The 14,359-nt window shown below is 38.3% G+C and overlaps 1 protein-coding gene across 3 annotated transcripts in view; it reads left to right on the top strand.

Moving 5' to 3' along the window:
- The window catches only part of LOC111833685 (formin-like), a 51,325-nt gene extending 37,511 nt beyond the window's left edge, over window positions 1-13,814 (top strand). For 2 of the 3 annotated variants that reach the window (XM_072702628.1, XM_072702627.1), the window contains 12 exons: window positions 829-916; window positions 1,192-1,253; window positions 1,566-1,654; window positions 1,828-1,957; window positions 3,603-3,749; window positions 4,650-4,703; window positions 4,812-4,932; window positions 5,744-5,836; window positions 7,984-8,035; window positions 9,366-9,515; window positions 10,805-10,886; window positions 11,824-13,814. In XM_072702628.1, the coding sequence (XP_072558729.1) occupies window positions 829-916; window positions 1,192-1,253; window positions 1,566-1,654; window positions 1,828-1,957; window positions 3,603-3,749; window positions 4,650-4,703; window positions 4,812-4,932; window positions 5,744-5,836; window positions 7,984-8,035; window positions 9,366-9,515; window positions 10,805-10,886; window positions 11,824-11,868 (1,113 nt within the window). In that variant the 3' untranslated portion in view covers window positions 11,869-13,814. Of the gene's footprint in view, window positions 1-828; window positions 917-1,191; window positions 1,254-1,565; window positions 1,655-1,827; window positions 1,958-3,602; window positions 3,750-4,176; window positions 4,704-4,811; window positions 4,933-5,743; window positions 5,837-7,983; window positions 8,036-9,365; window positions 9,516-10,804; window positions 10,887-11,823 lie in introns of those variants that run through there. The other variant, XR_011984066.1, reaches the window with a different exon arrangement.
- Window positions 13,815-14,359: the final 545 nt, after the last annotated feature.

Raw genomic sequence — 14,359 nt, 5'->3', positions numbered from 1 at the left:
TTTTTAAAAAAGAATGTCTACTTCCAATATACAGTACTGTGCAAAAGTCTTAGGCAGGCAAAGAAAATGATGTTTAGATTATCCTCGTGTTGGTGTAAAACTATATTATGCCTGTCAAAGTGTGTCAGCGTAGCCATTTCAGAACCTCTACTAAAATCACCCCAGTATTTGCAGCGACCATCCAGTGCAGCCATGTATTTTTTGACTAGCTCACCCCATACAACTAGTCAATCTGTCACTGACTTTTTAAACCAATTTATTTCATTATTTAATTGAGCTGTTGGTGAAATTTAACAAAATCATGGATCAGCTGAGGTGCCCCTGAGGAGAAGTTTGGGAACTAAAGCGGTGTTCATCTAGCCATTCAACTAGATATCAGTAACTTTTTAGAAAACAGAAGAAATGATTACTAGTTTTTATTGTGTTACTCTTAATTTACACATGTTGTAATGTTAAATTGTGTTTTTTGCTCTAAGCCAAAGTACACTTGCTACCCAGATAAATGGCTTTAAACATTTCTTTGGATTGCCTAAGAATTTTGCACAGTACTGTATATTTATTACAATCATTGCAGTTGCACTGTTTCATTTATAATTATTTTGTTTGTATTGTGTGATGCTCCAGTCTTTTGAGAAACAGCTGATTATTTGTAGCCAACATAGGCCAATCTCCACGAAAAAAAAGAGATCATTTTCTGTTTGTTTTGCGCAGTAAAATTCTGTTCTTAGACATTAGTCATAGTTGTAAAAACTACACTGGCTTCAATAAACAATGTGTTTCTTATTAAGCGAGAATACCTGTAAATTCTTTTTGCCCTTCCCTCCACAGACTGTGAAACTGCTTCAAGGCAGTCGATCACAGACAGTGGGCATTCTCATTTCTAGCCTGCATCTAGAGATGAAGGACATTCAGCAAGGTGAGGCACAGATGAATTCAGGCAGAAAGTGTCGCTGAAAGGCTTTGCATGATTGCACTTGTTTTAGGAATACACTACTAGGTTGATTGCAATCAAAAAACTAAAAATGCTAATTTTAATGCTAAGTTTCATATTTTGTTGGATTAGCATTTATCCCATAGAAATTAATGAAGAGTCCCCATAAAGACAGAAATACATGGACTGTGTGTGTGTGTGTCTGTGTGTGTAAAACAAATTTTATAAGTCGATTTCCTCTCATTCTTTTTTTCATTTAGCTGTTTTAATGTTAGACAACTCTGTTGTGGACCTGGGCACAATTGAGGCTTTATATGAAATTGTAAGTAAAAGATTTATGTAATAATACATATTTCTATTTCATTTAGAAATTTCTTAGATAATGCATATTGTTTTCCCTTGAAGAGTAAATTAGCCCATTAGTGTTATCAAATTAAATTTTAGAGTTAGTGGATTAGTGGTTATTGAAGCTAACTTTCAACTAGCTGTGCCCACCCCTAAGTACTAAGAATAACTCATTTGGAATTTGGGAATAAGCTGTTACATCACATTATGCAGGAAACATTATCATTTTAAAGCTGTATAGCATAGTTATGCAAATTGATTGTTGTCTTGTCTTAAATTTGTCTTACAGAGGGCTCAGAATGATGAGCTAGAAAAGATTCGGGAATACATCCGATCCTGCAAAGAAGATGAACGCAGGCTTCTGGACAAACCGGAACAGTAAGCAGCTGTGACTTTTCAATAGGCCCCAGCACTGAAAGCTAGAGATTGATTGTTCCTATCATGATATTTGATACTAGTGATAATGCTCTTAGGGCCGTAATCATCATCATTGGTGATCAAATAGAAAAGTTTGCTGTCCCTCAGCATGTGATGTGTGCTCCTGTTCCCAGGTTCCTGTATGACTTGTCTCAGATTCCTGACTTCTCAGACCGGGCCAGCTGCATGATATTCCAGTGTACATTTCTAGATATGGCGACCTCAATACATTGCAAAGTGGATGTTATTTCCCGTGTCTGCAAGGTATTTCAAATTTTTTCTGAAAAATGTGTCTCTCTTACTCATACTTACATCGTTTCAGATATTTCCACACTGGCAAAACAAGGTCAGTCACCCCTCTGGATTCGCAAATTTGACATGTAAATAACCAAAACTGCAAAAGTTGCCCGTGACCAAAAAAATTTTTAAATGGCAAAAATGATTTGGATCACATAAAATCATATACTGTAATATATAAATATTCCTGTAATTTAATATTTAATGGTGTAAGTAAGTGCATAACATATCTTTAAAATTAAATTGGTTAAAATAGATAAATGAACAGATGAAGAAGATAGATATATCTAGAGATAGATAGCTATATATATACACAACAAAAATAGATATATATATCACATGGCAGTTGCTTCAATGCATTTAGGGGTGTGGTCCTGATCAAGACCATCTCTTGAACTCCAAACTGAATGTCAGAATGGGAAAGAAAGGTGATTTAAGCAATTTTGAGCGTGGCATGGTTGTTGGTGCCAGACGGGCCGGTCTGAGTATTTCACAATCTGCTCAATTACTGGGATTATCACGCACAACCATTTCTAGGGTTTTGAAAGAATGGTCTGCAAAAGGAAAAACATCCAGTATGCGGCAGTCCCATGGGCGAAAATGCCTTGTTGATGCTAGAGGTCAGAGGAGAATGGGCCGACTGATTCAAGCTGATAGAAGAGCAACTTTGACTGAAATAACCACACCGAGGTATGCAGCAAAGCATTTATGAAGCCACAACACGCACAACCTTGAGGCGGATGGGCTACAACAGCAGAAGACCCCACCGGGTAATGGTGTGGGGGATGTTTTCTTGGCACACTTTAGGCCCCTTAGTGCCAATTGGGCATCGTTTAAATGCCACGGCTTACCTGAGCATTGTTTCTGACCATGTCCATCCCTTTATGACCACCATGTACCCATCCTCTGATGGCTACTTCCAGCAGGATAATGCACCATGTCACAAAGCTCGAATCATTTCAAATTGGTTTCTTGAACATGACAATGAGTTCACTGTACTAAAATGGCCCCCACAGTCACCAGATCTCAACCCAATAGAGCATCTTTGGGATGTGGTGGAACGGGAGCTTCGTGCCCTGGATGTGCATCCCACTAATCTCCATCAACTGCAAGATGCTATCCTATCAATATGGGCCAACATTTCTAAAGAATGCTTTCAGCACCTTGTTGAATCAATGCCACATAGAATTAAGGCAGTTCTGAAGGCGAAAGAGGGTCAAACACCGTATTAGTATGGTGTTCCTAATAATCCTTTAGGTGAGTGTATATATATATAGTTATGTATCTATCTGAAAGAAAAATATATATATGTATATATTTCCCCCCCCCCAGTGAATTCTTAATGATGGCCCAAAATATTTTTTGTGAATTTACACATTTGCTGGGATCTTCCACCCCTAACCCTTGCAACTGTGAAGGGGTTACTGAACTACTACATTTTCTGTAAAATTTATAACTTAACAATAATAATTATTTTCCATTTTTTTGTTTTTCTGTCTGGTAAAAGTCTAACTTAAAAAAATCTTCTGGGAACATATATAAACAGAACTTTTAAAAGTTGCATCTCTTGACCCCCCTGTTTGTTGACACTTTGTTTGCCCTTCCATTCCAGGAGCTGCTGGAGCGTGACAGTGTGAAGCAGATCATAGGCCTGGTCCTGGCCTTCGGCAACTACATGAATGGGGGGCACCGCTACAGAGGCCAGGCTGATGGCTTTAACCTGGAAATCCTGCCCCGGCTCAAGGATGTCAAGAGCAAAGTACAGCATTATTATTTATATTGCATACCACAGCTTTAGTAAATACTATTTTCTTATTGGTCCAGAAACATCAGGTGGGTCTTAATTATTTTAGTGTAACCACACAGGTAGTTTTGGCAGCCTAACAACAATTCTATGCTAATGCATTTTAATGATTTATTAAACCTGTTACTATAAAAACCTGTGTGACTTTTTACTCAGAAATAAGCAGTCATTCTTAGCATAATTTTCCTTATTTTCAAAATGCATGTGCCTGCCTGTTCACGGTTTCTATGGTAACATCAAATTTGCCGCTTCCAGTGAATAGCCTCATCATTCTATCCTTATAAGAACTATATTTTTAAGAGTACATTGGAATATTATTAAATGCCAATTGAAATCATTTTCTTCTGAAAAATTAACTTTGTTCTTATTTTTTTTTCATTAGCTGTGGTATAACCTCCTGAGACCCAAGGGAAAAAGTGTCCTTCAATTGTAGGTTATTTCTCTTTGGAGGAAATAAGACATCTTACAATTTAGATTTTTTCAAATTTATTCTTATTTTAATTTCACAGCATGTCCTCTTTAGTGCACAACAAGAATAAATACGTTTCCCAACATCAGTGAAAAAATAAATGCAAAAATACAATGTCCACTACAATGGACATAAATGAATAGGTCGGGTCTCAGGAGGATAAGCGGGATGAACTGCTTCGATGTGTGCGGTTATCCGAAAATAATCAAGAACAACTTGGTTAGGATTGCACTACATTACACCAGGGTTCAATTGATTATATTCATATATCTGCACACTTTGTCATGGATTATCTCATGTATTTCACAAAAGGGTGATCATTGGTTAACATGCAATATCTACATCTGCAATACTATTTCTTTGAACTTTTATTTTTATTCTTTAAGGAGAATTGCATCAGTTTGGTGGGTTATGTCAGCTCGTACTACTTGCGCAACAAGGTAGGGAAAATCTCACATCACTAAGTGAACTGGATTTGTCAGTGTACATGAAGGATGTTTTGGAAGGCCAGGCCATAGGCTCATTCTCATTTTGCTCTGCATTTATAGACTGATGGTGGAGACAGCAATGACTTCCCACTTCCAGAACCCAATGACCTCTTCCTGGCTGCTCAAGTCAGGTTCAGCGACCTTTACTCAGACCTCCGGTTTCTGAAAAGCAAACTGGCTGGTATGGTTATCCTGTTACCCAAGTGTAACTTTTGATATTCAGCTGTCATCACTGCTGATAGGGAGAATCGATAACTCCTAATAGCTTTAGTCCAGGCCACGATCACAGGATGACACACTGGGACAATCATCTCAGGTCTGCTTCCGGCACATTGTCCTACCTCATGTTACGAAAAGCCTCCTGACTTAATCCTGGTTCTGCTGGCAGAAGGCTACACTTAGCAGCGGGTTCAAAATTTCTAAGACAGCAGTATAAGAACAAAGTGAAGCAGGAGAGACTGGTAATGACCAGAAACCAGCCAGATAGAGGGCAGAAGCGACTTTCTATTGTCAGAGATGACCATGAAGTTACTGTATCCAACAGTTTCTGATGAGCTAGAAGATGACATCAAGTGACCTTCAAAAGGAATAGGAGACATTAAGTGCAAGTGTGAAGTGCACTGCTAGGATAGTGTGTATCAGGTTCCTAGAAGTAGGACTGAAGTCCTATAAAGCAAGGAAGAAGCCCTTCAGTAACAAAAAAATAATTCTTTAGTTTCTGAAAGAACATATTACATTATGATGCTTCATTTTGGAAGTATTTTTCATTTTTTTATCTTGATTGCTATGGGTCTTGGAATGAAAAAAAAAATACATGGTACTAAAGTTGAAACATTTTTATCTTTTAAAATAGAACTCTGATACTATGTTGTGATCTGATGCATTACTTGCATTGTATGAGCTATGAGGTTTCATGTGTCTAAATGTTTCAAATGTTTTAGATATTTCTAGCTCACGTTAACTTTAGCATGTTTTGCACATTTTTTTCTCAGCTTGTGAAAAAGATGTTCAGAAAGTGTGCAGAAATACATTGGTGGAACACCTCCAACCATTTAAGGACAAAATGGAGGCTTTTGTATTGAAAGGTAAGTAATCATCCAACCATCTGTCCATCCATCTATCCATCCATTAATCCAGCCATGCATACATCCACCCCTCCATTTTCTGTACCCGCTTGTCCTATTCAATGTCATGGGGGTCCAGAGCCTCTGTAAGTAATCATCTCACTTTTATTTCAAATTATAGGCAAGATTGCAATGGTGAGAAATTTAAAACATTAAGTGATCTACAACCAGGATCCTCTATGAGAGGTTGTAGAGAGAAAATAAACTCTCACTAAGGATGTGCTCACACCTGACCTGGTTGCCTTGTACCGTGACTGAACACGACTGCCCCCCACTCCGCCGCTGGTCTGTGCTCACGTTACGCTTAACAACCCTGGCCCAAGCTCACTCTTGTCATCACCCTGTGACTTTTTTTTTATTACAGAAAATACAGAAAGAGAAGTGCTATTGCAAAGTAGAATGGGATTCATGATTAATGTCCTTATTTTGTGGTTTATTTGGAGTCATTTTGGGTGCTGATACACAGCCCTGATAGATTTATCGAGTATGCAACGCCGCAGTTTTAATTTAATCCTGCTCCCTGTATCGTACCAGATGATTCAGAATTTTTCTGTGTTGCGTTCAATTGTTTTTAGGATACTCCCCTCAGCCCAAAATTCCAGGAAACACTACACCTCTGCCATAGATCAGAGTGATCCCTAGCTTGCAATATTTATTAAATATTTGGCACTGCCCGATCTGTACAGCCTACCTGCTCAGTTCCTTCAAGGTTCAGTTCATGTACAGTATAGTGTACATGCAGGCCTGTTTGTGGCAGTTGCATCATTGATGTAATGTCTGTGTTCCATACCTGGGCACGGTTGGTGATCACACTACATGAGTACCAAGTCCAACTAACTGTGTTGTGGCCCACCTCATCAAGCGGGCCAGGGACCACACCTAGGTATGGTATGGCATGATCACACTGGTCAAACGAACTGGACTTTGGGGTCAAACATGCTCAGGCATGGTACAGAGCGATCACACTAGTCAAACGAACTGGACTTTGGGGTCAAACATGCTCAGGCATGGTACAGAGTTATCGCACTAGTGATCGAACTGAACTTTGATTAAGTGACAGAGGCCATAATGTGATAAAGTCATAATATAACATCTGCACTATTTGACCAAACATATGTGGTTATCAGATTATATCATTACTTGTGGGATTTGCTCGCAATCATGTAGGTTATTGATACTGGATTATCAGGTCCCTTTCTGTGGGGTACCACTTTTCAGCTGAACTTCCCTTTACAATCACTTCACTTGTGTTTGACCAGGACAGCTCTAGCAGGGCAGAAATGTAGTGAACAGACATTCGAAAGGTGACATCCTATTATGTTACCAAGTACAAAGTCACTAACCTCTCCTGTACAAATCCACGCATTCTGTTGATAATGCTTGTTGTATAACTCCGTGTTTCATCATATACCTATGTCAGCAATGGGTGTGGCTTAATTCCCTCTAAGAGGGAAGTCCACATACTTTTGGCCATATTGTGCGACATTCCTACATTCCACCCATTTAATTATATATGGTTTAGTAACTTTTTAAAGCATAATATATTCTGTTGAAAACATTTATGTCAATTCTCATAACCAGCGGAGTGGTGGCTCTGAGGCTAGGGATCTGTGCCAGCAAGGTTGCTGGTTCAAATCCCATGAATGCCCGGAATGAATACTGCTCCATTGGGCCCTTGAGCAAAGGCCCTTAACCTGCAATTGCTTCTTCCTGGGTATGACGTTAATCTACTTCCAGCCCTGCTAGCCGGTCCTTCTACTTACAGGGGAAAACTTGGGGCTTGGTGGCAGGATTCACACTCCAGCCACTGTAAAAAACTCACACTAGTCCACTTGGATTAGTGTGGTGCTGAGGTATCACCCGCCACTTGGCTGCATTCAGGTTCTCATCCCTGAGGTGATTTGTTGTGTGATGGGCAACGCACTATAATCAGTGCTTACTCCTTACTTTCTTGTACAGTAAGCAAAATAGTCTGGTAGTTGTGCATAAACAAAAAAGAGAGGAAGAATGTAGAATACAAAATATTATGGACCCATTCTTCTACACATTAACTTAGGTATCTAAAAGAAATTAAGTGAATTTTCTTTCTTTTTTTTCTTTGTTTTCAGCAAACATGGAACTTAATGAATTAAACAACTGTCTGACATCAGCACAGCAAAGGTTTGAAAACATATTTTCTCAGTTCATAGATTCATCTGTTTCAGAAAAAGTGTGAAATATGTCATACCGTTTCTTGGAATCAGCTAAGAATTTGTTGTAAATGCTTGCTAAGAATCAAAGGGACAAGACATTGTTAGCAATGGTCTTAACTAGAATTAATAAATGTTATAACAATATCAGACACAAAACCATTACCAAAAAGCTCAGATATTGATAGGGAGAGCAAATTAGTAGCAATAGTTTAATTAATTACAATACAGAAAAGCTTCTACCACCCCTCCCCACACAAACCCCCAAATTATTATTGGTCCATAAACATCCATAAAAACGGGCCTAAAAAAGTATCCAAAATAAACAAGATCAGAGTCACCCAAGCCGTTTGCCAGGAATGTTCCCACCCTCTGGCCACAAAACTCCTCTAAAAAGGTAGATATTCCTCTTACAAAAAGGACATGCAGTGGCTCGGTTCGCAGTCAGGTATCCTCCAGCCTTTGTTCGAGTTTTTCCTCCAAGCTTCACCTTCTCTTTTCATGCCAGGTGACTTCTTTCCTTCTTTTACACATACCCACATTTCAACTGAAATGTCCCCCTCTCTTCCTGCTATCATAACAACCACAGAAGAAACAGGTGCCTCCCCCCCCCTTCTTATTACTGTCCTCATGTTATATGGTTATATGTCAGTTAAACACACAGACACACATACAGATGATGGGTAAACATATCTTTATGGGGACCGCTCATTCATTTCTATGGGAAAAATGCTAACGCTAACTATGACAACCTTAATCCCTACCCAGCCCTAACCATAACCATAAGTAACCAACAAAATACGAGTTTTTGCATTTTTTAGTTCTTCATTGTAGTTAGAGATTTTTATTAAATTGAATTTTCCCTCATAAGGGAAAAAAACGTACCTGTAAGGCATACCCGCGCACACACACACACAGAGTTAAATATCTTATCTGTGTGACATGACACAGTATATTTGCCAGTTTTCCCCCAATGTAGGGCAGTGTGACTGAGTGTAGGACAGGCAGCACATCAACTCAGTGGTTAGCTCTGTTTCCTCTGGGCACTCTGGTTTGTCCCCGCAGTACTGTTATATGGTTAGCTAACTAGTTCCAAAGTGCCTCTTGTGTGTGTATAAATGCTTTGTGATGGACTAGCATCCTCTTCAGAGTGCACTCCATCCTTGTGCCCTATACTCCCTGGGATAGACTCCAGGCTCCCCCTAGTGGCACTATCCAGGATAAGCGGATTGAAAATGTTTCTGTTTCATTGGTGGCTGTACTGTAGGAAGCCTGCTCACAGGTTGTTGAATTCACCTTAGCTTTCAGGAAATGGTGAGCTACTTTGACCTGAAGTCCACCTTGGGGGAGAAGGAGGTGACACCCAACTTTATCTTCATGCTGTGGTTTGAGTTCAGCAATGACGTCAAGAGAGCATGGGAACAGGAGAAAAAGCAGTTATGCTTGGAGAAGTGAGCCTATAGCTTCCACTGTTGTTGTTATATTATTATTATTATTATTATTATTATTATGTTGTTGTTATATTCCATAATTATGTTCTGCAAATAATAAAAGAATTAATTAGTGTTTGTGGTTAATACAGTGAGGGAAATAATTATTTGACGCCCTGCTGAATTCTTAAATTGACCCATTAATAAAGAAATGAAAAGTCTATAACTTCACTGGTAGGTTTATTTTAACAGCAAAAGATAGGTAGAACAGATAGGTAGGGATGGTGTTCCTGGGGTTACAGTCAGCATTCTTTTCCCTCCAAACACAACGAGGAGAGATGATGCCAAACAGCTTGATTTTGGTCTCATCTGACCACATCACATTCTTCCAATCGTCATTGGAATTATTCCGGTGTTCACTGGCATACTTCAGATGGGTCTGAACATGGGCCCTCATGAACAGGTGTACTTTGTGAGCACTGCAGGATTTCAAACTATAATTGCATAATGTGTTACCAATGTTTTTTTTGGCAACATGAGGTCCCTGCTGCTTTGAGATCATAAACGAGCTCCTCCCATGTGGTTCTGGGGTTAGCACTCACTGTTCTTAAGATGCCGCAAATCTTCCTTGGGGCCCAAGATCCAGGGTGATTGACAGTTATTCTGTCTTTCTTCCATTTGCAAATAATTCCACCAACAGTTGTCACTTTCTCACTAATCTGCTTGCTGATGGTCATGTAGCCCATTCCACCTTTGTCAAGGTCAACAATCTTGTTTCTGACATCCTCTCTGGTGTATCTCATGGTGATAAGATTGAAGATCTAGAAAGGTTAGTGACCAAAGAATACTCTTTAAAAAAAGTAATGCCATTAAATGTGAATGCTGGCTTGGTATCTGTTAATACTTAAGTACTACTAGTGTTGTGTTAATTTTTTGCTGGCTTGTAGGGGATCAAATACTTATTTTCCTAGATAAATGAAAATTGATTTGTACCTGTTACATAATGATTTTTTCTTGTTTGTTTTGTTGAAAATCTATCTTTTGATGTTAAACATCCCATCGAAATTAATTCTAATTTCTTTATAAATCGGTGAACTTGAATTCAATGAGGCGTCAAATAATTATTTCCCTCACTGTACCTAAGCTGTTGTAACTGGCAGGTTACAGAGAAACTTCATGTTACCCTACTTAGCATGAGAGCTGTATGTTTTTTGTTTTTATGTTTTTGAGCCATGAAATATCCTGAACCATCACTTGAGGGACAAGGTGTTTGATGTATTTCATTAATCTGATTGGCTTGTCTTTTCAAGGTTTAAGGAGGTGCAGCTGTCTGTCACAAAGATCATAGCTGAGAAGAAGGTGGAAACCAGGGAGGTCGCCCCCAGTGGTTTGGTGAGACACTCTCAGTTTAGAGCTTACATCCCTGATATGCACACAATTGAAAACACACAATACACAACATACACAGACATAAAATGTGTCTCTGGTTCTGTTTTTCCCACCTGTTTCAGCACCTGCTTCTGTCACATGACGTTTATCCATGTTTTTTTATTGACTTTATTGTTATATATCAGACAAGACATCAAATCAAGACATCAAGTTGCATCAAATTTTAAAACTTTAATTTTAACGTATTTGAAGGGGCAATTCTCTCAGTAGCTGCCATGTTGTTTATTTTGTCATCAGACCTGCACACGCACATGCACACACACACTTGATGGGCCGAATGGCCTCCTCTCGTTTGTAAATTTCTTATGTTCTTATGTTCAAACACACATTTGTATTTATTTTTTTGGTGGGGACCATCCATTAATTTCTATGGGAAAAACCCTAAACTTAACCCCTACCCAGTCCCAACCTTAACCATAAGTAAGTAAACAAAATACAATACTTTTTACAGAACATGTTTAGTGTTTTAATTGCATTCACAGATTTTTATAAAATTGAGTTTCCCCTGAAGGGGACTGAAAAACATGGTCCCCACAACATGAAAATCACAGGTTTTTATCACATTGTGTGGACAATGTAATATATACATGACCACACGCACACAGTTTCAGAAATTATTGAATATACTCTGAAACTGGCAAATCATGCATTGCATTGTCAATATTTTTCTCAACAGAAGGGGAGTGTAGTTATTGTACAAATCACTGGTGCACAACATAACAAAAGTATGACAAAATAAATAGTTTTACTTGTTTAACATGTGTTTTAAACAAGAAGGCTGTTGTGAGAATGTTGCTTACTTATTAGTGGCATATTTTTTTACTTCTGTATAACATTTAGGAATAGAATAATTACAGACTTTTCACCTTTTTCTCCACAGAAAGAAAGACTTCGCCAAAAGGAAGCAAATATGTTCTTGAAATGACAGAACATAGTTGAGGCACACAGAGGAGTGGTCACTCTGCTCCACTAATATCTACAGCATTATTTCAGCTTCCATGGAATTCCACTCTGACAGATATGGTCAGTGATTAACCCTGACCATAACATATGCATCTGTAAGGACACTGAGAAGTCCAACTAGCAGAGGCTGCAAATGCTAGATCCTAGCTTATTATTGTTAAAAACAAAATGAACGACTGTCATGGTGCTGACTTTGTGTTAGGCAGATAGAATATAAATATTTTGGTGCTTGTGACCAACCCTATAGTAATACATGTATAACTTATAATCAGGGTTTAAATATCCAGCTTCACCTCATTACATACTGTACAAATCACACTTTGCAGGAGCACAGCACCGCTTCCTTCAATGTTAACCTTTGTATAAGATATTCCTACATGATGCCTTGATTTCTGTCCTGTGTTTTTGATTTGGTTGAATGAATAAGTAACATTACTTATAGTAATATATGGAGAATTTTTGTGACATATCTTTAATTATATGTGTCAATCTATTGTCCAACAAATACATCAATAATTAAGTGTCAATAAATCATTCAATTTATTATTGCTAAACGTATTTCAATTTATATTTCATGATTTATTGACACATTTAAGAAATTATATATTGCAAGATTTATTGAAGAATAAATTGAAAGATAGATTGCAAGATAGGTTGACAATTTGAAGGAATCCAATATGCAAATTAGATCTGCACTGATTGGTCTGTGAAAGCACAGTAGCAGTGCTTAAACCATGGACCTGCAGTTTGGACCTGTGGAACTGCAGTCTCCTATTTGCGTGTTTTTGTCCAACTCCTACTGCTCATGTAGGAATATGTCATACACTCGAGAAATAAATGTCTGGTCTAAACTGCAAATTAAATTAACTTTAAAGTTGATTATTTTTTGGTGAAAAACTGATCTGTTGTTAAAAAAAAAAAAATTCTAAGTGAACAGTTTTTTTTTTTATTTTGAATCATCCTGCGCTACCATGCCTACAACGAATGAATCAGCACAAGCCATCTCTTCCACTGTATGAACACGTTCATTTCTGATGCACTTTCCCTTAGAAAAACATTGCTTGGTGTAATGATTCTTCCCTTTGTACTTGTTACATAATTTACCATATGCTGCACATTGTTTAGGGGCATGCTGGGAGCCACATATTTTACATTTAAATATCTCTGTGGATTTTTGCGGCTTGACCTTAGATGTTTTCAATTTCTGCTCCCGCCTGGACAGTCACACTGTGCCCACTGCCATTGTGGCAAACTCACTGAACGTCTTTGCATGCTGTATGGCTGTTTCACTAGCTTGGCATTTCTTTACAGCTCTAGCTAAGGTAATGTCAGCTTCATGTCATAACCTCTCTCTCACCCTTCTGTCACTAATCCCAAATACAATTTGATCACGGATCATTGAGTCCTGAAGCTCACCAAAATTGCGTGTCCTGGTTTTCAATTTCAAGTCTCTTACGAAAGCATCAACATTGTCTGTATTCAACTGCGTGCATGAGCGAAACACATACCGTTCAAATGTTTAATTTTTCTTTGGCGAGCAATGTTCATCAAACTTTTCCACCACTTTATTGAACTTTTCCCTGTCATCTGCATCGACAAACACAAACATGTTAAATACCTCCATAGCCTGAGGTCCCGTGACGGTAAGTAGCAGTGCAAGCTTCCGTGCATCAGGTTTGCTATCCAACCCGAGGGCTTGCAGGTATAGCGCGAATCGCTGTTTAAACATATGCCACTTGCAGTCCACATTTCCAGTCCAACTCAGAGGGCCAGGCGGCTTCACACTTTCCATGACTTCTGTAGGTCCTCTCCTGGTACCATGTGATGTTACTATATCAATAAAGCAAACTGAACTTGGTGAACATTACAAAATAATTTATTGTACACCAATATGAAATAAAAAAAATCATGCAGCATGGCGCCCTTTCTTTCATATGTACTTCATTATGTTAACTATAACACACGCACACCATCTAGTGGTTGGGAATAGCAGTTGCACATATCACTATACCCTCTGCTTAAAGAAAACAGGAAAAACAATATACGAGCTGATTTGATTGTAGATAAATTATACATTGATGGTCATCTTTACCGGGACTCTAAAACAACGCCATGGCTTTTCTAATATACTTGAGTTTTTGCTATAAATCTCCGTAAACTCCTGCCTTACAAATAATGTTAAAACTCCTCACTTGTATTTCTTTATCATCATCACTCTGTATGGATTCTACAAAAAAGAAGTATGATGTCACAAGTGCCCTCACATTTCATCTTTGTGTTTTCCCTCCCCAGCTTCCCCCACCCCCAAACGTTGATCACAGATGTAAAATATTCATATATTTAGATTCAAGCAATAACAATATGGCTACACAACATATTAAATTAGTCACATAGAATGTATGTGGTATTCGCACAAAAGTAAAAGCATAAAAGTTGTTAGTTACTTCAAAAAG

Source organism: Paramormyrops kingsleyae, chromosome 19, assembly GCF_048594095.1.
Source record: "Paramormyrops kingsleyae isolate MSU_618 chromosome 19, PKINGS_0.4, whole genome shotgun sequence".
In the NCBI taxonomy this organism is placed as follows: domain Eukaryota; kingdom Metazoa; phylum Chordata; class Actinopteri; order Osteoglossiformes; family Mormyridae; genus Paramormyrops; species Paramormyrops kingsleyae.
Note: the sequence above shows the minus strand (reverse complement) of the source record. Positions and strands in the feature narration are given on the sequence as shown.